Source organism: Entelurus aequoreus, linkage group LG08 (genome assembly GCF_033978785.1).
Source record: "Entelurus aequoreus isolate RoL-2023_Sb linkage group LG08, RoL_Eaeq_v1.1, whole genome shotgun sequence".
In the NCBI taxonomy this organism is placed as follows: Eukaryota; Metazoa; Chordata; class Actinopteri; order Syngnathiformes; family Syngnathidae; genus Entelurus; species Entelurus aequoreus.
In genome coordinates, this window is record NC_084738.1 from 34,243,752 (window position 1) to 34,269,563 (window position 25,812).

General features: G+C 39.0%; 1 protein-coding gene and 1 long non-coding RNA gene across 11 annotated transcripts in view; one reads left to right on the plus strand and one right to left on the minus strand.

The window, feature by feature from the left end:
* The window catches only part of gsg1l2b (gsg1-like 2b), a 91,419-nt gene that overhangs the window by 6,406 nt on the left and 59,201 nt on the right, over window positions 1-25,812 (minus strand). For both annotated transcript variants that reach the window (XM_062056356.1, XM_062056355.1), the window contains one exon: window positions 6,301-6,412. In XM_062056356.1, coding sequence (XP_061912340.1) covers window positions 6,301-6,412 — 112 coding nt within the window. The remainder of the gene's footprint in view (window positions 1-6,300; window positions 6,413-25,812) is intronic.
* LOC133655815 (uncharacterized) lies at window positions 405-4,271 on the plus strand. 9 transcript variants are annotated; one of them, XR_009827048.1, is made up of 13 exons: window positions 405-528; window positions 670-935; window positions 1,061-1,167; window positions 1,261-1,333; window positions 1,428-1,591; window positions 1,702-1,788; window positions 1,882-2,002; window positions 2,096-2,230; window positions 2,317-2,654; window positions 2,752-3,212; window positions 3,338-3,444; window positions 3,537-3,609; window positions 3,709-4,271. It is a non-coding gene; the product is annotated as an uncharacterized LOC133655815 (long non-coding RNA). The 9 variants fall into 9 exon arrangements; XR_009827045.1 differs by lacking the exon at window positions 1,428-1,591 and having other exon boundaries at window positions 670-728; window positions 816-935; window positions 3,709-4,270; XR_009827041.1 differs by lacking the exon at window positions 1,428-1,591 and having other exon boundaries at window positions 2,752-2,954; window positions 3,053-3,212; window positions 3,709-3,931.

A 25,812-nucleotide genomic window follows, 5' to 3' on the forward strand; every position in this document is an offset into this window, starting at 1 on the left:
TTCCCTTATGGTTCTCTTTTGGTTATGCAAGATCAAAAAAGATCAAAAAATAAAGTTTTTGATATGTTCTAAGAACGTTCTAAGAACGGTCTTAGATCATATTAAAAAAAATCAGTTTTTTTTTTAATATGTTCTAAGAACGTTCTTAGAACGTTCTCATCTATATACCAAATATAATTTGCCTGCAATGGAAACAGCAACTGTTAGGCTTTTATAAGTGTTTTTTTTCGCAAATTTACTTTTTATACAGTATGTTGTAACGTTTCCCTAACTTTCTGCGAAAGTGTTGTGTTTTGTGAACAATCTGACGCCGCCTGAGTCAAGGCTGCACGCACAGTAGGTGGCGGTAATGCACACACAAGGTTGCTTGCCAACCGCCATGAAAATCAGAAGAAGAAGAAGAAGAAGGAGAAGAAGACTGCACGCATGCACAATTGAAGCTGCTCCGTGAGACAAAGAAGGACGGAGGCTAACTACTTCCAGAATCCCGATTTTAAAGCAATTTGGTGCGCCATCCATTTATCACAAGTAAGTATAGAAAGAGTGAAATACGAAGCACGTTTTTGTATAACAATTTCCAACCTACATGATTCATTTCAGACCATTTTACGGTTTTAGCATTGTGTATAAATGCGCGCCGGCGCTAACTAGCATACATTTCTCGTGCAGGTTGGCTGTTATAAAGTTTCCAAACTGACCAAAGACCAACGAATGACTTCTGAAGAAGGGTGGATTTATTTGTAGTTTAGTTAAACAATAATTTGCCCCGTCAGTGATATGGTTTGAATGCTGCCTGAACGTTCCGAATTTGGCAGACACGGTGAGGACAATGCTGAGGAAAATTGCCACAAACAAAGTCCTGGAGCAGCTTGGCCTCCGTGGAAAGTCAGGAAAAGTGGCGTTTGAGGACTTGCCCCTTTACAGAATAATAAATAGTAAGTGTTAATAATAGGTTTGCATCTTTGAACATATGTTGCATGTATGCTCACAAGGTCGATCTAGCTGTTATTATTACAGTATTTATTCTAAAGGGATTTCTAAATTGTGCTGGTGATTGCAGAGGCATGCAGGGGTGTTTACAAGCAGATGACCACAGCTGAAGTGGATTGTGAGCTTGGAGAGGTCCTGAAACTGGCCACTTTTCGAAAGGGAGGTTCAAAATTTGAGGTACGGAGAAGATAAGATATCCCAATTTTGAATTCCCATTTTATTGAAGTTCCACTGCATGTCTTTTGAATTTGCAATTATAACTACTTGCAGGAGAAGAGGAGGAATTAAGAGGGAGGACAAAAAAGGAAAAAGAAACAAGCAAAAGAACAGAGTGAGATGAGAGGTAAATGATAAAGTAATTATGCCAATGTCTTAATGTTATAGTTCCGTGTGTGCGAAAATAGGGCAACCCATTTTCCTTGGGTTTTTTTTTATAGAATAAACACAATATGAAGAAGTTTCAACAGAGGGCTTATAAGCGTAGATGGGCTGCCACAACTAGGCATTTGAAGAAGCAATGCCGACAGTCAACTTTAGAATTAGAGAGTGATGATAGCGAGCAAGAGAATGACACGACATCAACTCCAGAAACAGTGACAAAGTACATGGATGCTGTGTGCAGACTAAGAATAACTGACTAACTGTATCAGGATTCATAAATAACTCTTTGATGCAGTATTGAAATGGTAATATTATCTGATTGTTTTCCAGATGGCTCCTTCTTTTGTGGTCGTTGAGTTCCTTGGTGAACATTCAGTCGCTGTTGTCCCAACCAAATGGACAGAAGATGATGGAAAGGTTATTACTTTTTCTGAAAAGTACTGTGCATAGGCATAATATTGTAGATTATTATTATTATTATGTCATTCATCATGATTATTTTATCTTCAGAATACCTTCTGCTATTGGCCAAGGCCAAATCCTACCCACTCCAGAATCCGGAAAGCTGAGATTCCTGACAAACAATTCTGGGAGAGGCTGCCAATTCGGGTTTTCAGGAAAACATTGACTGGTAAAGGAATATTGTCTAAGTCATATCATGTATATTTTAAACAACATAAGTTAAATTCATCTTGAGTCATCGGCATACTTTGAAATTTTGCAGAAGACTTTGACAAGGCCCTTCAATACGAAAAACAAGCTAAAATGTTTTCGAGCCCAGAAGAAGTGTTAACCAAACGGAGCCACATCACCCCTGAACGCTATAGAAACGATGAGGAAGATGTGTTTGATGCTGACGGTATAGTCACTTTTCAAAGACTGTTTACTTACAATACTCAAATATTACTTAGTGGTGCATACATTTTTTTGTCTTCGTTGGTTTAGATGAAGAGGAAATTCGGCCAAAAAAGAAGTGCAGAAAAGAGAAAACACAGATCTTCGTCCAGGCACCCCCACTGCCAGAGCTCCCAACCTTTAACTTTCCAATCTCCAGCGAGTACCAGACCACTTCAGCCAGTACCAGCCAATACCAGACCACTCAAAGACATCCAGGCCGACCTCACAGCCCAGCGAGAAGCAGCACTTCCAGGCTCAGTCCAGACAGGAATGCATCCAGCTCAAGCCAGTACCAGACCGCTCAAGCCAGTACCAGACCACTCCAGCCAGTACGAGTCAGTACCAGACCGCTCCAAGAAGCAGCAGGAATGCCCTTGACAGTGAACGTTAGTTGGCTGTTTAACTGTTGATAGGTGGTGTTAAACAGGCTGTTACAACGGGCAGTAATACGAATTACCTCTTTGACTTTTGTTGTCTTTGCAGTTTTCCAGTTGAACATGAAAGTTCAAAATATACTTGAGAACCAGGGAGAAATTATGCGCATGCTGAGAGGGCTGGCAGCACAGTCTGTGGGGCCAGAATCTGTGGATGTTCAAGATCTCATTGATCAACCTTTCGAGACTCTTGAGCAGCTGAAGGCCTTCTGTGAACGGCTCGACACTGATCTTCTGCTCAGAAAGCAGCTGGTAATTAGTTTTAATTCCCCACTGCAAAAATATCTTGCTCAGTTATCAAAAAACAATTTCTAATCAAGTACAATATTGTTGTTTATTTATTTGTATAGGTGAAAGCTCTTACTGCTCTTGGTGGGCAGAATTTGGCAGACACTGTGAGGACAATGCTGAGGAAAATTGCCACAAACAAAGTCCTGGAGCAGCTTGGCCTCCGTGGAAAGTCAGGAAAAGTGGCGTTTGAGGACTTGCCCCTTTACAGAATAATAAATTGTAAGTGTTAATAATAGGTTTGCATCTTTGAGCATATGTTGCATGTATGCTCACAAGGTCGATCTAGCTGTTATTATTACAGTATTTATTCTAAAGGGAATTCTAAATTGTGCTGGTGATTGCAGAGGCATGCAGGGGTGTTTACAAGCAGACGACCACAGCTGAAGTGGATTGTGAGCTTGGAGAGGTCCTGAAACTGGCCACTTTTCGAAAGGGAGGTTCAAAATTTGAGGTACGGAGAAGAGAAGATATCCCAATTTTGAATTCCATTTTATTGAAGTTCCACTGCATGTCTTTTGAATTCGCAATTATAACTACTTGCAGGAGAAGAGGAGGAATTAAAAGGGAGGACAAAAAAGGAAAAAGAAACAAGCAAAAGAACAGAGTGAGATGAGAGGTAAATGATAAAGTAATTATGCCAATGTTTTAATTCAATTCAATTAATCTACATTCAAGTGCTGTCTTTGTTGTATTTGTGATAATTATTTACTTCCAGGATTTGGGTTTCCCTGCTTGGGCTGCTGCCCCCGCGACCCGACCTCGGATAAGCGGAAGAAGATGGATGGATGGATGGATGGATTTACTTCCAGGAAGAGAACCAAGAAGGGGCAGGATACACTGACGCGCACGACCAAGACCACTGCATTCCATTCCATTTATAAATGATAAATGGGTTATATGTCAAAGCGCTTTGAGTACCTTGAAGGTAGAAAAGCGCTATACAAGTATATACTTGTATAGCGCTTTTCTACCTTCAAGGTACTCAAAGCGCAATTGACAGTATTTCCACATTCACCCATTCACACACACACATTCACACACTGATGGAGGGAGCTGCCATGCAAGGCGCTACCAGCACCCATCAGGAGCAAGGGTGAAGTGTCTTGCCTAAGGACACAACGGACGTGCCTAGGATGGAAGAAGGTGGGGATTGAACCCCAGTAACCATCAACCCTCCGATTGCTGGCACGGCCACTCTACCAACTTCGACACGCCGTCCCCATTTTTGTATTACATCACTAATAAAGAATTATTTCTGTTGAAATCACTATCACAAATAAATAATTAATTCTGTTGAAATTTCTGTTTGAGTGTTATTCCTGACAATATAGCATAAAAACAGATGTAAATAGCATGTTCCTAAACAGTTCCCTAAACGTTCTAGCCAAACGTTCTTGGCTAACGTTCTGCTAACCAAGCAAGAACTCCACAACCAAACGTTCTTTGAACGTTATAAACGAACATTCCCAGAACAATGCCACAACGTTCTCCTAACGTTCACATAACGTTCCCTTGTTACCTGGGTCTGCATTTACTCTTCCTTAGTTTAACCACTTGCTTTACTAAACAAGCGTATTTACCTTTTCAGATGACAGCCCTGGGGCCGTACTTATCAAGCTTCTTAGAGTGCCATTTTACACTTAAGTCCTGAGAATTTGCGAAATTTAGTCCTACTCTCAAACTTAAGAATAAAAGCTTTTTATCAACGTTCTTAAGTCTAAGAATCACTCCTACTCTCCACGATATTTAAGAGACCTTCAGAGGTGTCTTAAGTGGTTAGGAGTTGCCAGCAGGGGATGGCACTGAGGCGAGAGAGACGTGCGCGAACATTCAGGGAGCGGAACGATGTTCTGGATTTGTTTGATGACGAGCAGCTGATCAAACGGTATCGTTTAGACAGAGCGGGTATTATTTTTGTCACAGATTTAATACTTTTCGATTCCATGTTGATTTCTGCATGTGGCTGCAGTGGGCTAGTATATATAGAGCCACCCACACCAGTTTCAAATTAGTTGCCTAATTAATGAATTGGAAAGAAAATGTTATGACAGTAGCGTATGTGTGTGGCCGTGAGGTGAGTGACGTCAGTGAGTGTGTGGGCGACAGAAGAGAGGGAGCGGTAGCGTGAGTGCCGGCGGGGACTAGTTTGTTTTGTATTATTTTGTTGTTTATTGTCAAAATATACACTCCCATTGTCCACTTAAATATTTCCAAGATATTTCTTTATTCTTAGACAACGGATTCCCTTTCGTGATTGGTCATTTCTATGGACACAGAAATGACGTCACCTAAAATTCCATTTACGGCACATAGTAATGTCGTAATTCAGCTCTGAGTGTGACACTTAAGATTCAGTCCTACACTTCGCTGAAAGTGTGAGTAAGACGCTTGATAACTAACTTTTAAGTGCAGCTTTCAGCGAATAATTTATTTACTCTTAAGTCAACTCTTAGCAGACTTCTTAGGAGTAATTCTGAGAAGCTTGATAAGTACGGCCCCTGATCTCCAACATTAGTTAGCGACAGGAACAACGTCTTGCAGCGCTAGGTCTTCACAAATATTAAGTGGCCTACATGCGGAGGCTGTCCATTTAGAAAAGGCATTGTTTAATTGATCTGTGGTAAACTTAGGTCAACTCAGCCAGCATAGTTTGTTGTCCTCTGTTTGCTGTCCATGTAGCTTTAATGTTTCACTTTAAGATAGTATTTTAAACCTGATGTGCGCCAATGATAAGAACGTTTGTCGCTGCAATACTAATTATTTCAGTTTTATCTGAGTTTGTTTTGAAGGGCGCAGAGCACATCGCTCTAACTATCATCACACTGGCTTTTGACATGATCACTGCCCGTGCAATGCACCCCGCCTATTTTTGTGAAGTATCTTTATTAATTTGAAAATTATTTTTTTAATTTTTATTATTAATCACATGCGTTAACGTTGACAGTTTTTAGAAAACTGCAGTACATCTGAACTGTTCATAACATTGTAAAAGGGATACCTCACAAAAATAGCAGGGGATCAAATATTTCTGTAGTTATGGTGTCATTTATTTTTGTTCAATAACAGGATTGAAAAAAAAATTAGGATTCATAATTATATTACAAATCCAATACTAAAAATATATGGCAAAAGTTACTTGCTATGCACCTAAATGTTCTGTATTGTACTGCACTGCCATCCTTAATTAAGTATTTACAATGTATTGTTTAAGGTGAATATTTTCATATGGTGGTCACATGACTGCAGTTGCGCGACATCATACGTAGTCTATATGAATATGTAAAAGTATGCGAGTGTGTTGCCTCACATGTATGACCAGCTGTAGTCCCATGTCGTAGGTTTCCAGTCTTCTGGGCCCAGACTGACAGTCAGCTGGAAAGCAGTAGTGAACATCATGTGGGCCACCATCCCCAGCAGCCCTGCCAAACACACAGAGAATCAATTAATGTACTTTTCCTACATGGCCGCCAGATGGCAGTGTCGCACAACATTATTACAGAGAATGGCACTGCAGCATCATGACCTGGATATATGGACATTTAAAGGCCTACTGAAACCCACTACTACCGACCACGCAGTCTGAGAGTTTATATATCAATGATGAAATCTTAACATTGCAACACATGCCAATACGGCCGGGTTAACTTATAAAGTGCAATTTTAAATTTCCAGCTAAACTTCCGGTTGAAAACGCCTTTGGATGATGACGTATGCGCGTGACGTAGCCAGTGAAACAGAAGTATCGGTACCCCATTGAATCCAATACAAAATAGCTCTGTTTTCATCTCATAATTCCAGGGTATTCTGGACATCTGTGTTGGTGAATCTTTTGCAATTTGTTTAATGAACAATGAAGACTGCAAAGAAGAAAGTTGTAGGTGGGATCGGTGTATTAGCGGCAGACTACAGCAACACAACCAGGAAGACAGAGATGGATAGCAGATGCGTTAGCCGTCGAACTCACCTTAACTTCCTCCGTCTCGCCGACCTCATCTGTGATCGGGTGAAGTCCTTCGTCGCACCGTCGATCGCTGGAACCCAGGTGAGCACGGGTGTTGATGAGTAGATGAGGGCTGGCTGGCGTAGGTGGATAGCTAATGTTTTTAACATAGCTCTGTGAGGTACGGTTGCTAAGTTAGCTTCAATGGCGTCGTTAGCAACAACATTGTTAACCTTCGCCAGGCTGGAAAGTATTAACCGTGTACTTACATGTCCATGGTTTAATAGTATTGTTGATCTTCTGTCTATCCTTCCAGTCAGGGATTTATTTATTTTGTTTCTATATGCAGTTAAGCACGATGCTATCACGTTAGCTCTGTAGCTAAAGTGTTTCGTCGATGTATTGTCGTGGAGATAAAAGTGACTGTGAATGTCCATTTTGCGTTCTCGACTCTCATTTTCAAGAGGATATAGTATCCGAGGTGGTTTAAAATACAAATCCGTGATCCACAATAGAAAAAGGAGAGAGTGTGGAATCCAATGAGCCAGCTTGTACCTAAGTTACAGTCAGAGGGAAAAAAGATATGTCTTGCACTGCATTGTAGCCATTCACTCTAACCTTCCTCATCCACAAATCTTTCATCCTCGCTCTAATTAATGGGGTAATCATCGCTTTCTCGGTCCGAATCGCTCTAGCTGCATTGTAAACAACAGGAAAATGTGAGGAGCTGTTCAATTGACTACGTCACGCTACTTCCTGTAGGGGCAAGGCTTTTTTTTATCAGATACCAAAAGTTGCAATCTTTATCGTCGTTGTTCTCTACTAAATCCTTTCAGCAAAAATATGTCAATATCGCGAAATGATCAAGTATGACACATAGAATGGATCTGCTATCCCCGTTTAAATAAATAAAAATTCATTTCAGTAGGCCTTGAAACAGTCAATTGCTGAATCATTGACTGTCAGTCAATGATTCAGCAATTGTTTCTTCAACTATTGTTGTAGTTTTTTGTGGTGTACAAGTCTTAATATTATTACTATAATATTCAGGTAACCCAGGATTGTTCTTATATCACGCCTCCAAGAGTTAGTGTCACGGGAGGTTGAAACACAAAGATACAGAGAGACTGGAAGAGACTCATAAGGAGAATGGGGGTTGGTTGATACAATTTTTAATCCTGTGTAAATTGCTTATCATCAAAACATATTTCAATAATCATTCCTGTATTACATTGAAGTTTAAAGCGCTGGCTTGAAAAATGAAACTTTTTATTTTCCAACTCATTGTAACAAAGAGGTGATTCACTATCAAAGACAGTCCAACACTCTGTGACAACCAACCCCCTTCAAGGTATGCTATTTTTTTGTTGAAAAAAATAAAATAAAATAAAAGTCTTGAAGCAGAAAGCACAACTTAATTTAAAAGTTTAATTGCATTGATAAGTTGACAAATACATGCCTTCATGTGTTTTTAACACAAGATGAGCAAGGGACATGGACAGTAAACACATTTACGGCCATTCTACGGTATACAGTATGTGATATGTATGAATATATGTGACAACTAAGAAATGACCACCAAGCCAAAATTGAATTTCTTGCTCGCATCAAAGCTAGAAGACTGTTTGAGTTTGAGTTTGAGTTTATTATTATACTGTGAAACAACTAGTTAGCTAGCGAATTACAAATCTAAACCAGCTGTCTCCAATTGTTTTCTTCTGAAAGCTACTTTTACAATATGAAAACGTTGTCATAGCTTATTTTAACACATAACTGAATATGCTTGTTTTGTCAGGACATGAACAAAATGTTGGTATCCACAATTCATATTTAACACACAACTCTGCGGTCCCCTCCAAGGTTTCTCATTGTATTCCACTGGGTTGAGTTTTTTCTTGCCCTGATGTGGGATCTCAGCCGAGGATGTCGTTGTGGCTTGTGCAGCCCTTTGAGACACTTGTGATTACGGGCTATATAAGTAAACTTTGATTGATATTTTCTATTAAAGCTTTAAAAAAGTGTTCATCTCCATCCTGTAGTTCATTATACATTTCTCTCTGGTGTATCTCATATCTGTCACGTGGGGGTCGCATCTTACTGCGGGGTCGTTCTTCCAGGATGCAGACGGACAACTCCGGACAAAGCGTGAAGGTAGCAGATGATTTATTCTCCATAATTCATACAAAGTCAATCAAAACAGACAGAAAACAAACAAGACGGGTGCCGATCGCACGGGAAGCTAAGGCGAGACTTAGCACAGGAATCAGGAAGCATAGAAGACAAAGAATTTACCCAACGTAACTGTTGCATTCAGCAAACAATGAAGCCAGACAGTGTGGCGAGCAACGTGAATAAATAGCTCTCTGATTAGTGCCCCGCAGCAGGTGAACGTGCCGAACACTAACCAGAGGCAGGTGAAACCAATCAGTACCCATGGTGACCAAAACAAACCCAAGAGTGCACAAAACAGGAACTCAGGGAGTCCAAAACTAACAGAACATGACTAAACAAAACATGATCCGGGCCACGGATCATGGCAATATTATGAAGTGCAAACATGAATGCTGCTCAATATTACATATTTTACAGACTCACACTGCAGATCAAATAAACATACACTTGTTCACATTTTTCAAACAAAACTGTCTCACATTCAACATGAAATACAGTAGGAAGTTTTCTGCCTCTTATTGGATATGAGTATCTTATCATACATCACACATTACTCACTATCTCTGCAGGTTTCAACAAGTCAAATGTAAGACTTTTTAAACAGCATAATACATTTAAGACCATTTCACATCCATACGGACAAAAACGAACAAAGATAAATGAAAATCAGAGGGCCAGAATAAATTTTAAGTATATGAAATTATTCACTGCTCTTTTTTACATTGGAAAACAAAATGGTTAAACTAACTACAGAACCCAAAACCAGTGAAGTTGGCACATTGTGTAAATCGGAAATAAAAACAGAATACAATGATTTGCAAATCCTTTTCAACTTATATTCAATTAAATAGACTGCAAAGACAATATATTTAATGTTCGAAATAAGAAACTAAATATTTTTGGCAAATAATCATTAACTTAGAATTTAATGGCAGCAACACATTGCAAAAAAGTTGGCACAGGGGCATTTTTACCACTGTGTTACATGGCCTTTCCTTTTAACAACACTCAGTAAAGGTTTGGGAACTAAGGAGACCAATTTTTGAAGCTTTTCAGGTGGAATTCTTTACCATTCTTGCTTGATGTACAGCTTAAGTTGTTCAACAGTCCGGGGGTCTCCAATGTGGTATTTTAGGCTTCATAATGCACTACACATTTTCAATGGGAGACAGGTCTGGACTACAGGCAGGCCAGTCTAGTACTCGCACTCTTTTACTATGAAGCCACGTTGATGTAACACGTGGCTTGGCATTGTCTTGCTGAAATAAGCAGGGGCGTCCATGGTAACGTTGCTTGGATGGCAACATATGTTGCTCCAAAACCTGTATGTACCTTTATTTATTTTTATTTTTTATTTTTAATAATGTCCTGTTAATGTATGTACCTTTAAGCATTAATGGTGCCTTCACAGATGTGTAAGTTACCCATGCCTTGGGCACTAATACACCCCCATACCATCACAGATGCTGGCTTTTGACCTTTGCGCCTAAACAGTCCGGATGGTTATTTTTTTCTTTGGTCCGGAGGACACAACGTCCACAGTTTCCAAAAACTATTTGAAATGTGGACTCATCAGACCACAGAACACTTTTCCACTTTGCGTCTTTGATGAGCTCGGGCCCAGCGAAGCCAGCGGCGTTTCTGGGTGTTGTTGATAAATGGCTTTTGCTTTGCATAGTAGAGATTTAACTTGCACTTACAAATGTAGCGACAAACTGTAGTTACTGACAGTGGTTTGCTTAAGTGTTCCTGAGCCCAAGTGGTGATATCCTTTACACACTGATGTCGGTTTTTGATGCAGTACAGCCTGAGGGATCGAAGGTCACAGCCATTCAATTTTGGTTTTCAGCCTTGTTGCTTACGTGCAGTGATTTAAAAGTTAAAAAAGTTAAAGTACCACTGATAGTCACACACACTAGGTGTGGTGAAATTACTCTCTGCATTTAACCCCTTCCCTGTTCACCTGTGGGATGTTCCAAATAAGTGTTTGATGAGCATTCCTCAACTTTCTCAGTCTTTTTTGCCACTTGTGTGAGCTTTTTTGAAACATGTTGCAGGCATCAAATTCTAAATGAGCTAATATTTGCAAAACATATCATCATTGTATTTTGTTTTTATTTACGATTTACCATTGGCGTTGTTAGGCCTATTTTAGGGGGGCTCAAGCCCCCCTAAAATGTTCTTAAGCACCCCTAAGTAATTTGGTGTTAAAAAAAAGAAAAAAGAAAAAATATTTTTTTTTTTTGCAAATACATGCCGACATATTCATTATAAAGTGGCCCGAATATGAGTTAAAATAAATAATCATATAACCTGTCGTTATTCACTCAGTTTCCCCTCACTTATAGCGTGAGGTAGAGAGCCCCTTTAGTCCGTCGGTATCCAATCCATTCCACTTGTTCATATAGAAAATGCCGACATCACTCAAAATCCAGTCCGCATTTTTTCTGTGACCTTGCTTGCGGTCCTGCAGGTGTACGAAGCACATTAGCACACAGCACTGCAGAACAAGAACCTTGTGTCTGCAATTGTAAATAATTTAGTTTTTAAGTTTTGTGTTTCTTGTAGAATCTATATAAAGTAATATACATTACCCTATTGTTAAAATAATGAAAAAAACATCATTAAATATATTTCTTTTATTGTATTGTTACATTAATAGCTGTTGTATTATTATAGGATGGCTTGTTAAACATTTCATAGGATTTTCAGAGGGTGGAAAAACCAAGACATTTAATATAAAATGTAAAATGAATAAATACATAAAAAGAAAAGAAAAAAATGGTTAAAAGCCGTCGTCCCGGGGAGCATTTAATTTCGTCCCGTGCATTTTTTTTACCGTCCCCGGGACGACGGGACTACGTTAATCTCAAGCCCTGGAAGTTACATTTTATTGTTTGCATTATTTGTTTCAGCATTGCACTTTGAAGATGGTCCCTCAGCTCTTTGACAGCTTTGGCTCTTTTTCAGAACAGCAGACGGACTCTTAAGTCTTTCTTATTTACAGTATATATAAAAGTTTCTCATTTCTATTCAGACTTAATTTAATTTCCTTACGGCTTGCCATAATATACTGTATATATATATATATACATATATTATAAACAAGCCAAATTATCCCGATCCAGATTTTACTTTAATTCAAGTAATTAAGTAATATTTCCAGGGCTTGAATTTACAACCATCACGTATGTGCCCAAAATGTAATCTGTGCAACTTCAGAATATTTGGGAACAATCAATTATTGTATTGTGAGCTAAAGTGGTGTTATTAGCCTCTATGTTGTGAAGTAATAACATAGAAGCTAATGCCATGACTTTCATTGTGTTTCAGTGTATCTTGACGGATCATGCGAGTAATTGTTTCTTGTTGATGATGTAAACAAAATGTCACTGTGCAAACCCATGTTTTTGTTGTACTGAACACACATTGAAAATAAACCCACTGAAATAATAATAATAACAATGATTAATTTCTAAGTCTTTATTAGCTGTTTGTGAAGTTTTGTGCTCTTGCGCTACATTCGTTTGCATCCTGTGCATCTCCTGGGGGCTAAGCCCCCCCTGTCCTTAAAAGCTAGTGACGCCCCTGCGATTTACACAACGTGCCAACGTCACTGGTTTTGGGTTTTGTAAATACACCAGAAGCTTCTCTATTGTAAACTAACTGAAAACAATATTAGCAAAATGGATGGATGGATGATTAGACTTGCCATAGAAAGTGTTTTTCTTGCAAAAGGTGCAGTGTGCTTCATATCAAGTGTTTTCATCTAACAATAACAACCAGAATGCCAGCAATGGTAGAGGAAAGCACAACAATATATTGTCTGTGAAAGTGACTGTTAGCATCTCTGCTAAAGCTAAATGGTTAACTTTTGCAGTGTTTTTGCGGTTGTCAGAATTGAGCAAACAGATAAAAACCTCTACAGTACTACCTCTGTATCTGCACAAAGTTGTGAAAAACAGAGAGTGCAGACAGAGCAATAGTCTAAAAAAAAAGAAGGCAATCATGTCTTGCAAGCCTCAAACAGAACTTGGATGTGAATAATGTGGATAACATTCTAATTTGCTCAGCTCATTTTGTATCAGGTATGTAAGAGTACTAGGGCAGTCAAAGTTAAAGGCCTACTGAAACCCACTACTACCGACCACGCAGTCTGATAGTTTATATATCAATGATGAAATCTTAACATTGCAACACATGCCAATACAGCCGGGTTAACTTATAAAGTGCAATTTTAAATTTCCCGCGAAACTTCCGGTTGAAAACGTCTCGGTATGATGACGTTTGCGCGTGACGTCACGGAGTGAACGGAAGTATTTGGACCCCATTGGATCCAATACAAAAAGCTCTGTTTTCACCACATAATTCCACAGTATTCTGGACATCTGTGTTGGTGAATCTTTTGCAATTTGTTTAATGAACAATGGAGACTGCAAAGAAGAAAGCTGTAGGTGGGATCGGTGTATTAGCGGCGGACTACAGCATCACAACCAGGAAGACTTTGAGATGGATAGCAGACGCGCTAGCCACCGACCTCACCTTGACTTCCTTCGTCTCCGGGCCGCTGACCGCATCTATGATCGGGTGAAGTCCTTCGTCGCTCCGTCGATCGCTGGAACGCAGGTGAGCACGGGTGTTGACGAGCAGATGAGGGCTGGCTGGCGTAGGTGGATAGCTAATGTTTTTAGCATAGCTCTGTCGAGGTCCCGTAGCTAAGTTAGCTTCAATGGCGTCGTTAGCAACAGCATTGTTAAGCTTCGACAGGCTGGAAAGCATTAACCGTGTAGTTACATGTCCATGGTTTAATAGTATTGTTGATTTTCTGTCTATCCTTCCAGTCAGGGGTTTATTTCTTTTGTTTCTATCTGCATTTAAGCACGATGCTATCACGTTTGCTCCGTAGCTAAAGAGCTTTGCCGATGTATTGTCGTGGAGATAAAAGTCACTGTGAATGTCCATTTCGCGTTCTCGACTCTCATTTTGAAGAGGATATAGTATCCGAGGTGGTTTAAAATACAAATCCGTGATCCACAATAGAAAAAGGAGAAAGTGTGGAATCCAATGAACCCTTGTACATAAGTTACGGTCAGAGCGAAAAAAGATACGTCCTGCACTGCACTCTAGTCCTTCACTCTCACGTTCCTCATCCACGAATCTTTCATCCTCGCTAAAATTAATGGGGTAATCGTCGCTTTCTCGGTCCGAATCGCTCTCGCTGCATTGTAAACAATGGGGAAATGTGAGGAGCCCTTCAGCCTGTGACGTCACGCTACTTCCGGTACAGGCAAGGCTTTTTTTTTATCAGCGATCAAAAGTTGCAAACTTTATCGTCGATGTTCTCTACTAAATCCTTTCAGCAAAAATATGGCAATATCGCGAAATGATCAAGTATGACACATAGAATGGATCTGCTATCCCCGTTTAAATAAATAAAAAATCATTTCAGTAGGCCTTTAAAGCAAACTAATTGTCCAGTCATGTTAATAAAACTTGAAAATTACCTATCAAGGGTACATTTATTGATGATGACAAATTATATTTATCTGCGATTATCCCGATTAATTTTGAGTTATCTATCGACAAACTGCGACAAACTGTTGATCCTTGTATAGTTGTGCAAGTGTTTGTGGCTTTTCAGCAGCTTTTGACACTCTTATCCCAGATTTTTTACTTTTACATTATTATTCCATTCACTTTCACCGCCATGTTTGCAAATGCTTCCCTCATCGATGGCTCCACATCCGGGTCCTAAGCACTTTATTTGTTTCCATCCACCGGCTTCAAGCATGCATTAAATTGATCGTTCTGGAGCCCCAAATTGTTGAACTTGCACTTATCCATTTCATGCATGTAGATCAACTTTGCTGTTTGTTTAAAACATTTAAAAGCGAGACTGAAGTTTATGCATGTTTTAAATACAAGTAACGTTAATAGATTTAAAACCTTTAAAAAATGTTATTTAATACCTTTTATGAGATTTTAGGAGAATTTTAGCCATTTTAAGGCCTTCATTTAATCAATCAATCAATGTTTACTTATATAACCCTAAATCACGAGTGTCTCAAAGGGCTGCACAAGCCACAACGACATCCTCGGCTTAGATTGTTGGATTTAAGACTTTTTAAGACCCCACAGATACCCTGTTATTGGACACACAGCACATACTTACATCAATGTCATTTTAAAGTCATTGTCAGACAAATACAGAGGAGCTGAATATTTACAATTTAACATGAAAAACACAAAAAGTCCTTGATTGCGGCTATCTTACTCCAGAGAAGACTATGTGGGTGAGCTATGACTCAAATTCCGTAAATTTCCAAACAGAGACAGCGCCCTATGGTGGCGTATTATGAGTGTGACAACCAACCCCGTTCTTTCGTATGGAATGCCTTTTTGTGAAAATTGTCAACTGTTATAAATTTTGCGACTTGAAGTTCAACTACTGCAATTCGAGTGTAAACACAATAATACGCAAATTGTTAAATAAATACAGAGTCCCTGAAAACCGTGTATTACTATGTTACTATGTACGTTTGTGAAATCAACTCAATACTCTTTATCAAACATCAGCTATTCTTATATCAATCTTGTGTGTGTTTTTCCTGTATTTTTTCTCCCAATTTGTCTTTTTCATTGTTTTGTTTGGAAGTGACTGAAGGGCTGCTTGATTTCTCATCACAAATAGTATAAAGCTGGAAGGAAAAACAACATGTGTCCAATTACCACGCGCGCACACACACCGACTCTGTATCATCAGTTTGGTATGCGGATCACAGATATCTATGTGTCAGAATGAATGGTAGAAAGCTCAGATTCTTTTCTATTCAAAAGAGGTCAAGTCCTTCCCTCTGAGCATAATTAAACAATTTAAAGAGCCCAAGCCTTTGGGGTGTGACCTTTCACTATTAATCAGTTAAACAGGGCTTAATAATGATGACACAAAGTCAGGCCCAAAGCATCAAGACCTGTCATTTGTCTAAGTCATGATCTTCTCTTGTTACAATATGTTGACGTTTCACCACAAAATGAAAGCCTCCAAACCGACCTAAAGGTACACTGGGTTGTAGTGGCAGCCCTGACCCACAAAAAAGTGATTATTGGTATCACTGGGACCATAATTTAGTATTTTTCTGAAACTGCATCAATATAAATTATGCTTCACACTATTGAATTATACAAACGTATCTTGATTTATTACTATTGAAATAACTTGTTTATTTGATTTTGAGGGCTGTCAAACGATCCAAAAATATTTAATTGCAATTAATCACATCGTGTCTATAGTTAACTCATAATTTTATTGTTTTTATCTTTATGAGTGTACATTAATTAAATGTATACCCATAATGGGATTTGACAAACTTGATTTTTTTTTTTTAACAAAATGGGCACAAACACATGCACACACACTAGTAATTTTCCACATGGGGTCTCATTCAGTCCATTAGTGCTCTCTCTTTCTCCCAATATATATATATATATATATATATATATATATATATATATATATATATATATATATATATATATATATATATATATATATATATATATATATATATATATATATATATATATATATATTAGGGGTATGGGAAAAAATATATTAGAATTCAAATCGCGATTCTCACGTTGTGCGATTCAGAATCGATTCTCATTTTTAAAAAATCGATTTTTTTAAAATTATTTTTTAATTTAAATATATATATATATATATATTTTATGTTTTAATTAATCAATCCAACAAAACAATAAACAGCAATACCATAACAATGCAATCAAATTCCAAAACCAAACCCGACCCAGCAACACTCAGAACTGCAATAAACAGAGCAATTGAGAGGAGACACAAACACGACACAGAACAAACCAAAAGTAGTAAAACAAAAATGAATATTATCAACAACAGTATCAATATTAGTTACAATTTCAACATAGCAGTGATTAATAATCCCTCATTGACATTATCATTAGACATTTATAAAAAACAAAAGAACAATAGTGTCACAGTGGTTTACACTTGCATTGCATCTCATAAGCTTGACAACACACTGTGTCCAATACTTTCACAAAGATAAAATAAGTCATTTTTTAGGTTAATTTAATAGTTAAAACAAATTTACATTATTGCAATCAGTTGATAAAACACTGTAAACACTTAAAGCTTTTTACAAAAATCTACTACTCTGCTTGCATGTCAGCAGACTGGGGTAGATCCTGCTGAAATCCTTTGTATTGAATAAATATAGAATCGTTTTGAATCGGGAAAAAAAACCGATTTTGAATGGAGAATCGTGTTGAATTGAAAAAAAAAAATCGATTTTGAATCGAATCGTGACCCCAAGAATCGATATTGAATCGAATCGTGGGACACCCAAAGATTCACAGCCCTAATGTATATATATATATATATATATATATATATATATATATATATATATATATATATATATATATATATATATATATATATATATATATATATATATATATATATATATACACATACATACACATATATATATATATATATATATATATATATATATATATATATATATATATATATATATATATATATATATATATACATATATATATACATTTATATAGTATATATATATACAGTATATATGTATATATATATATATATATATATATATATATATATATATATATATATATATATATATATATATATATATATATATATATATATATATATATATATATATATATATATATATATATATATACATATATATATACTAGGGCTGCAACAACTAATCGATTAAATCGATTATAAAAATAGTTGCCGATTAATTTAGTCATCGATTCGTTGGATCTATGCTATGCGCATGCGCAGAGGCTTTTTTTTTTTTTTTTTTTTTAATAAAATAAATATTTATTTATGAACTGCAACATGTACAAACAGCTGAGAAACAATAATCAAAATAAGTATGGTGCCAGTATGCTGTTTTTTTTCAATAAAATACTGGAAAGGATAGAAATGTAGCTTGTCTCTTTTATCCGATTATTAATCGATTAATCAAAGTAATAATCAACAGATTAATCGATTATCAAATTAATCGTTAGTTGCAGCCTTAATAAATACTGTATATATATACACATATACATATATATATATATATATATATATATATATATATATATATATATATATATATATATATATATATATATATATACACATATTGTTGGAAGCATATCCATATTTAAGTGTTACTTCTTTCTAAACTCCTATAGTCATATAAAGAATAGCTAGTATTCTTCCTTCTTTTGAGTCTCATAGTAAGGTGTTGGCCTTCTAGATTGGAATGTGTCAGAGTAGAGATAACTCGGAGTAGTCTAAACAAAGAGAGTGGGGGCGAGGGACCGACGGAAGATCACGGGACTTCCGGGGGGGTTTGAGCTAGACCGAGCTAGACCGATCTGGACCGGGCTAGGGAACGCTTGGGTGCTGGGTTGGTCTCAGGTTTGTCCTCTAAGCTTTGAGAATAAACTACAAAATACCAACTATTGCCTGGAGATTGAATATAAACATCAGCGTATTGCCATAAAAAGAATCTGGGAGAGACTAGCAATTTAAATTCCCCATTGGAGGAATGCTGGTCGACGCAACAATTTGGGGGCTTCGTCCGAGATGGCACGCTGTTGATTGATGACTTCTTGCAATCTTCTGGACAGACTCAATTGGCCAATTCAAGGTAAGCAGAACCTTTCTTTTTAGATAAAATCTGTGTTAGGAGTCTGTCCTGAAGTCTGTAAGTCAAACACTGTTTTTTAATCCCAGGCAAAATTGGTGATTTTGATAGATTGATTGCATTTTTGCCGAGCCTGCCATTGCATTAAAATTGTAAATAAGTGGTCAACTCAGGACATTGTGTCTCGATTACCATGACGGGCAGTTTCATTGACGAGTGAACTAATAGTTGGGTGTAGCTTACCCTGGGAATTTGGTCGTCCCTTAATGAGTTCGGGTTGCAAGATCCCAGTGAGATAAGACACTAAAACGTAAGGAAGCTGGTTCAAAGATCCCAGTGAGATAAGACACTGAAACGTAAGGAAGCGGGTTCAAAGATCCCAGTGAGATAAGACACTGAAACGTAAGGAAGCGGGTTCAAAGATCCCAGTGAGATAAGACACTGAAACGCAAGGAAGCGGGTTCAAAGATCCCAGTGAGATAAGACACTAAAACGTAAAGAAATAGACACATGGCCTTGGAGTGTGACAGACAGAAATGTGATGGCGGTCGGGGAAAAATGTGATTAATCATTACTGTGTAATGATCAATTGAATGGACGGTTGTCGACAATGGAACTAGCAGGTAGAGAGAAAAAAAAAAAAGGAGAACGTTCCTTGAAAGGGTTAAGAGGGAGTTTACAATACTCGAAAAGTCGTGAACTCAAACGTCTGGTAAAATAAAAAAAATAAAAAAAAGTAACTGGAAGTTTTATGGTAAAGTGAAACGCAGAGAGTGTGCTGCTGAGTGTGAGTGTGTGTGAGTGGGAGTGCTTACGCATGCTCGTGTGCGTGTGTGCTGCTGAGTGTGAGTGTGTGTGTGCGGGAGTGCTTACGCGTGCTCGTGTGTGTGTGTGTGTGTGTGTGTGTGCGGGAGTACTTACGCGTGCTCGTGTGTGTGTGTGCTGCTGAGTGTGTGTGTGTGTGTGTGTGTGCGCGCTGGTGAAAATGGAACACTCAGGGAGAGAATTTACGAGTTTGGCGTATGATAAAAGTAAACGGGGATTACGTGGAAAAACGAAATGCAGCAAAAGAAACGATGATTAATGACAGAATGAACTGATTGGTTTTTTGTCTGCCGCGCATGCGCAAGACAATTCAAACGACCCGCCCAGACTTTGACTAAGTCACCGCCCCCTACTCCAGTGACAAGAGAAGGAGGTATTAACACGCCCCCTCTAAGATTAATCCTGCCTCCGAAAATTAACCCCTTGTACACGTCTGACCATTTTCTCCAGCAGACATTTTTGACACATGACATTAACACTTTGGACATACTACAATATAAGTTTCTTGCCGATTCATACATGCAAGCCATTGTTGACTTTGCTTTCCCACCTGTACCTCCGGGAGGGAACCTTTGGCCAAACACTTTGGACAAAGTTAACCCTGATATACAAGGTGCCAAAAACAATATATGGCAGGACATTTTATGTATCCCATGCAAAATAGGGCTAATGACAGAGCAACAAGGAAACGACTACTTAAATTACAGATCGCTGAAGATAAAAGGTTAAAAGAACCAAAAGGTCAAAGATCAGCTAGGGTATATTCAGCAGTGGGTGACCTTGCTTTTGAGTTCCAACAGGTGGAGGAAAGAATCCTCAACAGACGTGCGGTTGGACTCGGGTGGTGGACAACACGATGCTTCAAAGCCGGTCTGGGGTAGACACTGTTTCGGCTGTGACCAGCCTGGTCACTGGAGTCGTGACTGTCCGAACATTTCCGAACAGGAAAGGTTCCGTCGTGCCAACAAACGAACACGAAGGCGTGTAAGAGGACGCCCACATCAGGAGCCGCAGCAGGAAGTACCGACAGGACCCCTGCTGGACATGAGTGTCAACGGACAATTTTATCAGCCACCCATTCGATTCTGAATGCAGAGGTACCAAAAAAACTGTGTGCTTCCTCTTTAAAGGTCGAAGGCTTCGCTGGGGTCACAAGAAGGTTACCTGTCACCAAACCACTTCCGGTTCAGATTGCTGGACCTCCTTTACAGACTGTACCCTGACATTCAAATCGCAAAGAAGGAACATTCCTGGTGTTACCTGACGGCTGAACCACCCAGCTGCGACACCACTACCAAGACTACTCCATGAGCTCATACCACAGCCTGAAACAACAGGAATGGCTGACATCCAACTGCTCTAACGGTGAAAACCCTGACTGACTGAGATGCTTCCGTGTGTTCTGCCACCCGACTCGCCATATGTTATGATTATTTATATATGTTGGAACTCAAGGTGTGGCTGCTCATGTTGACCTATCTTTGCAACAGCTAGCATGGTATAAGATGGACACAATAGTGTCCCACATTGTTCCCTTGCTCTCTGTCTCGCCTACAAAACCAAAGAACTTAGGTCCAATGATAAGACACGGCATAGCTGCCAAACATTACACCGACACCCAAATACCACATTTTCAATTGTTTAGGTTTAGCCCATGGTTATGTTAAACACATAACTATGGGCTGCACTTTAGACACCTGTAGGCTACGAGGAGCTAGCAGCTACACAACAGCTGAGCTAAAACGACACATTACACATTTAAGCATATCAAATAATTATAGTTGCTCATTACATACACATAGTCGTCAAGAGAGAAGTCTGATAGAAAGTATTCAGTAACAAACGTGTCTGCATCATTCAACTTTCTACAACATGAGCTTGACTTAATGAATTATTGGGGCCACCAGGTGTGGTAAAAATTCAAAATACTATTGCTAAAGCATCCGCCATAAGGGTAGTATTTTTCTAGTATTGGTGACATTATAAATATAAGCATATGTTGTTACTTTCACCATATTGAATAAATTACATAAAAGATAGGGTTTAGTTGAGTTTGAGTTATTTGTGATATCGCTAAGGGGTCCCCTACCCTAACACCACCCCCCAGTGGACCATAGAGGCTAAAGAGACTTTCATTGACCTCAAACATGACCTGTCCTCCGCTACTTGACTATTAGCTGACCTTTTTCTTAGATGTTTCTGAAAGTGATAGTATGACTAACACAGTCCTTTTTTCAGAAACAGAAGGGGTGAGTGAGGGTGGATACAGACTCCTTGGAACAAAATCGACAATCATCCGACTCTGACACATTCCATAGTTTTAACATTTTTCCCGTGGGTAAGAAGTTATAACTAATTTTAATTTAAAAATAATGATTTTACACATCGATAGTACTTTAGTATATCAAATTTAGAATATGGAGGAGGTGAGGGTTAACCATGTATAGTCTTTGATTTCACTGATATGATCAATACGGTACAAGGGAAAAGGTACGTACTGACTTGTGTTGACAATCACAGTGGTTGGCCGGAAGCAACAACAACCTCAAAAGAGGATGCAATATCAGTAATTAAATGACTTGTGAATGACCTAGTACCCCAACATGGTTTCCCCAAAAAGATTAGGTCAGACAACGGCAACCATTTAAAAAAATACTCACTTAGCCTTGGTCGAAAAGGCTTTCGGACTAGAACACAGGTTTGGGGTACCATCCTAAGTCCCAAGGCAAGGTTGAAAGGATGGACCAGAACATAAAAAACTAATTGGCTAAAATCTGTGCACAGACCAAATTTAATTGGATTGACATGTTGCAATTAGCGTTAATGATCATTCGAAGGTCCGTGAATAAAACTATTTTACCGCCCTTTGAGTTTTTCACCCTATGAGCTGCATACAGGTCAGCCATTCACAGGACCAGCAGCCCCCCATGGAAGGAGGACTCAGCGTAAAACCAAAATGGTATTTTACACAAAAAATTGCAGAATTTGTGTGCCAGTTCTTCTGTACAGATTCCCTTCCGCCCGCTGAGAGGGTCAAGATCAAGGTCATCAAACGCAAGTGGACGGAGCTCAGGTGGACTGGTCCCTTCAAGGTCGTGGAACAGACGTCCCAAGCCCTTCGACTGGCTGGTGGAGGGGACACCTGGTACCACCTCTCCCTCTGCACTACAGCTGAAGAACCTGACAGATCACCAGGGGATGTCATTGCTGACATCGCCACATCATCTGCCCCTCAGCCCAGGAGACGAGAGAGATTTTCTACCTACATTACTCTTTTCAACTTCTATATTGTATATCCTTGTGTGAGACCAATCCAGTATGCTAAATGTTTCTTAGTTTTTCTTGCTTGTTTGCAGCATAACTATCTGTGTCGTTACATTAAGTGAAAAGTTTGATGTTTATCCCCGTTTTGTTACCTAAATTACTCTGATATTGATAGATGAAAGGCAGGATGTTACACCCGACTAGTGTTCCCTGACGGACTGGTGCTTGGGCGTGTTCTACTGTCTTTGCGTCTCAGTTCATCCTTCCTGACGACAGTGACTGACAAGTGTCTAAGAACATACAGCGGACTTTAAAGGCCTACTGAAATGAATTTTTTTTATTTAAACGGGGATAGCAGATCTATTCTATGTGTCATACTTGATCATTTCGCGATATTGCCATATTTTTGCTGAAAGGATTTAGTATAGAACAACGACGATAAAGATTGCAACTTTTGGTATCTGATAAAAAAAAAGCTTGCCCCTACCGGAAGTAGCGTGACGTAGTCAGTTGAACATATACGCAAAGTTCCCTATTGTTTACAATGATGGCCGCATGAAGTGAGAGAGATTCGGACCGAGAAAGCGACAATTTCCCCATTAATTTGAGCGAGGATGAAAGATTTGTGGATGAGTAAAGTGCAAGTGAAGGACTAGTGGGGAGTTGAAGCTATTCAGATAGGGAAGATGCTGTGAGAGCCGGGGGTGACCTGATATTCAGCTGGGAATGACTACAACAGTAAATAAACACAAGACATATATATACTCTATTAGCCACAACACAACCAGGCTTATATTTAATATGCCACAAATTAATCCTGCATAAAAACACCTGCGTGTTTGTTACGCTAGCTCCTAGCTCCTCTGCTAGCTCCTAGCTCCATAGAACACACCAATACAATTCAAACACCTGATCAACACACACAATCACTCAGCCCAAAAGACCGTTCACCTAACCCAAGGTTCATAAAGCTTATATATTTTTAAAAAGTTACGTACGTGACGCGCACATACGGTCAAGCTATCAAATGTTTAGCAGCCAAGGCTGCATACTCACGGTACCTGATATTCAGCTGGGAATGACTACAACAGTAAATAAACACAAGACATATATATACTCTATTAGCCACAACACAACCAGGCTTATATTTAATATGCCACAAATTAATCCTGCATAAAAACACCTGCGTGTTTGTTACGCTAGCTCCTCTGCTAGCTCCTAGCTCCATAGAACACGCCAATACAATTCAAACACCTGATCAACACACACAATCACTCAGCCCAAAAGACCGTTCACCTAACCCAAGGTTCATAAAGCTTATATATTTTTAAAAAGTTACGTACGTGACGCGCACATACGGTCAAGCTATCAAATGTTTAGCAACCAAGGCTGCATACTCACGGTACCTGATATTCAGCTGGGAATGACTACAACAGTAAATAAACACAAGACATATATATACTCTATTAGCCACAACACAACCAGGCTTATATTTAATATGCCACAAATTAATCCTGCATAAAAACACCTGCGTGTTTGTTATGCTAGCTCCTAGCTCCTATGCTAGCTCCTAGCTCCATAGAACACGCCAATACAATTCAAACACCTGATCAACACACACAATCACTCAGCCCAAAAGACCGTTCACCTAACCCAAGGTTCATAAAGCTTATATATTTTTAAAAAAGTTACGTACATACGCAAAAAAAAGTTGCGCACATACGGTCAAGCGATCAAATGTTTAGAAGCCAAAGCTGCATACTCACAGTAGCACGTCTGCGTCTTTGTCATCCAAATCAAAGTAATCCTGGTAAGAGTCTGTGTTGTCCCAGTTCTCTACAGGCGTCTGTGTATCGAAGTCAAAAGTCCTCCTGGTTAGAGTCTCTGTTATCCGAGTTCTTCCATCTTGACTGCATCTTTCGGGAATGTAAACAAAGAAGCGCCGGCTGTGTACTGTTGTTGCTGACTACGTTCGAAAAATACGTCCATTTCGCACCGACAACTTTCTTCTTTGCTTGCTCAGCTTCCTTCTCCATAATGCAATGAACATGATTGCAACAGATTCACGAACACAGATGTCCAGAATACTGTGGAATTATGAAATGAAAACAGAGCTTTTTCGTATTGGCTTCAATGTGGAAGGCATACCCGTGTTCGCCGGTCTACGTCACGCGCATACGTCATCCTCAGAGGCGTTTCGAACCGGAAGTTTAGCGGCAAATTTAAAATGTCACTTTATAAGTTAACCCGGCCGTATTGGCATGTGTTATAATGTTAAGATTTCATCATTGATATATAAACTATCAGACTGCGTGGTCGGTAGTAGTGGGTTTCAGTAGGCCTTTAAATAGACTGGGTCAAAGAGGATAGCAAGACTTATTTTTTGACCTGTGCAGTGTGATTAATTACGGGGGACACAATAACTATTACCGTGGTAATAACCTCTATATTTGTTACGACTCAACCCTGAACCATTGGTGTCGGATGCAGACAACATACTCTGGTAAGTTGTGCCCATCGTCCCTTTTATGTTGTTTTGGGGCTTGACCTGACTGATACAGACGCTAAAGGAATTATTAAAATGAATGTCCTTTAGAGGGCGTTAACTACCTCTACACCCTCTGTAGCACCTAAAGTACCACCCCACCTCGGTGGTGTTTCAAAGGCTCACATCCGTGCGTGCTAATGGCATCACCACCGAAGGCCTGGTAACTTTGACCTTTGACCTTAGGAGCGGGAGCAGACAACCTGTGGCTCAGGTGGATGCCAAAACCTGGGTGACTGTGTTGCTTCTTCCGCTGGACGTCCCTTTTCCCACACTTACCCCGCCCCTTTTAAGTTGACTGACATGTGTACCCTTCTGTTGACAATGCCACCCGACTTCTTC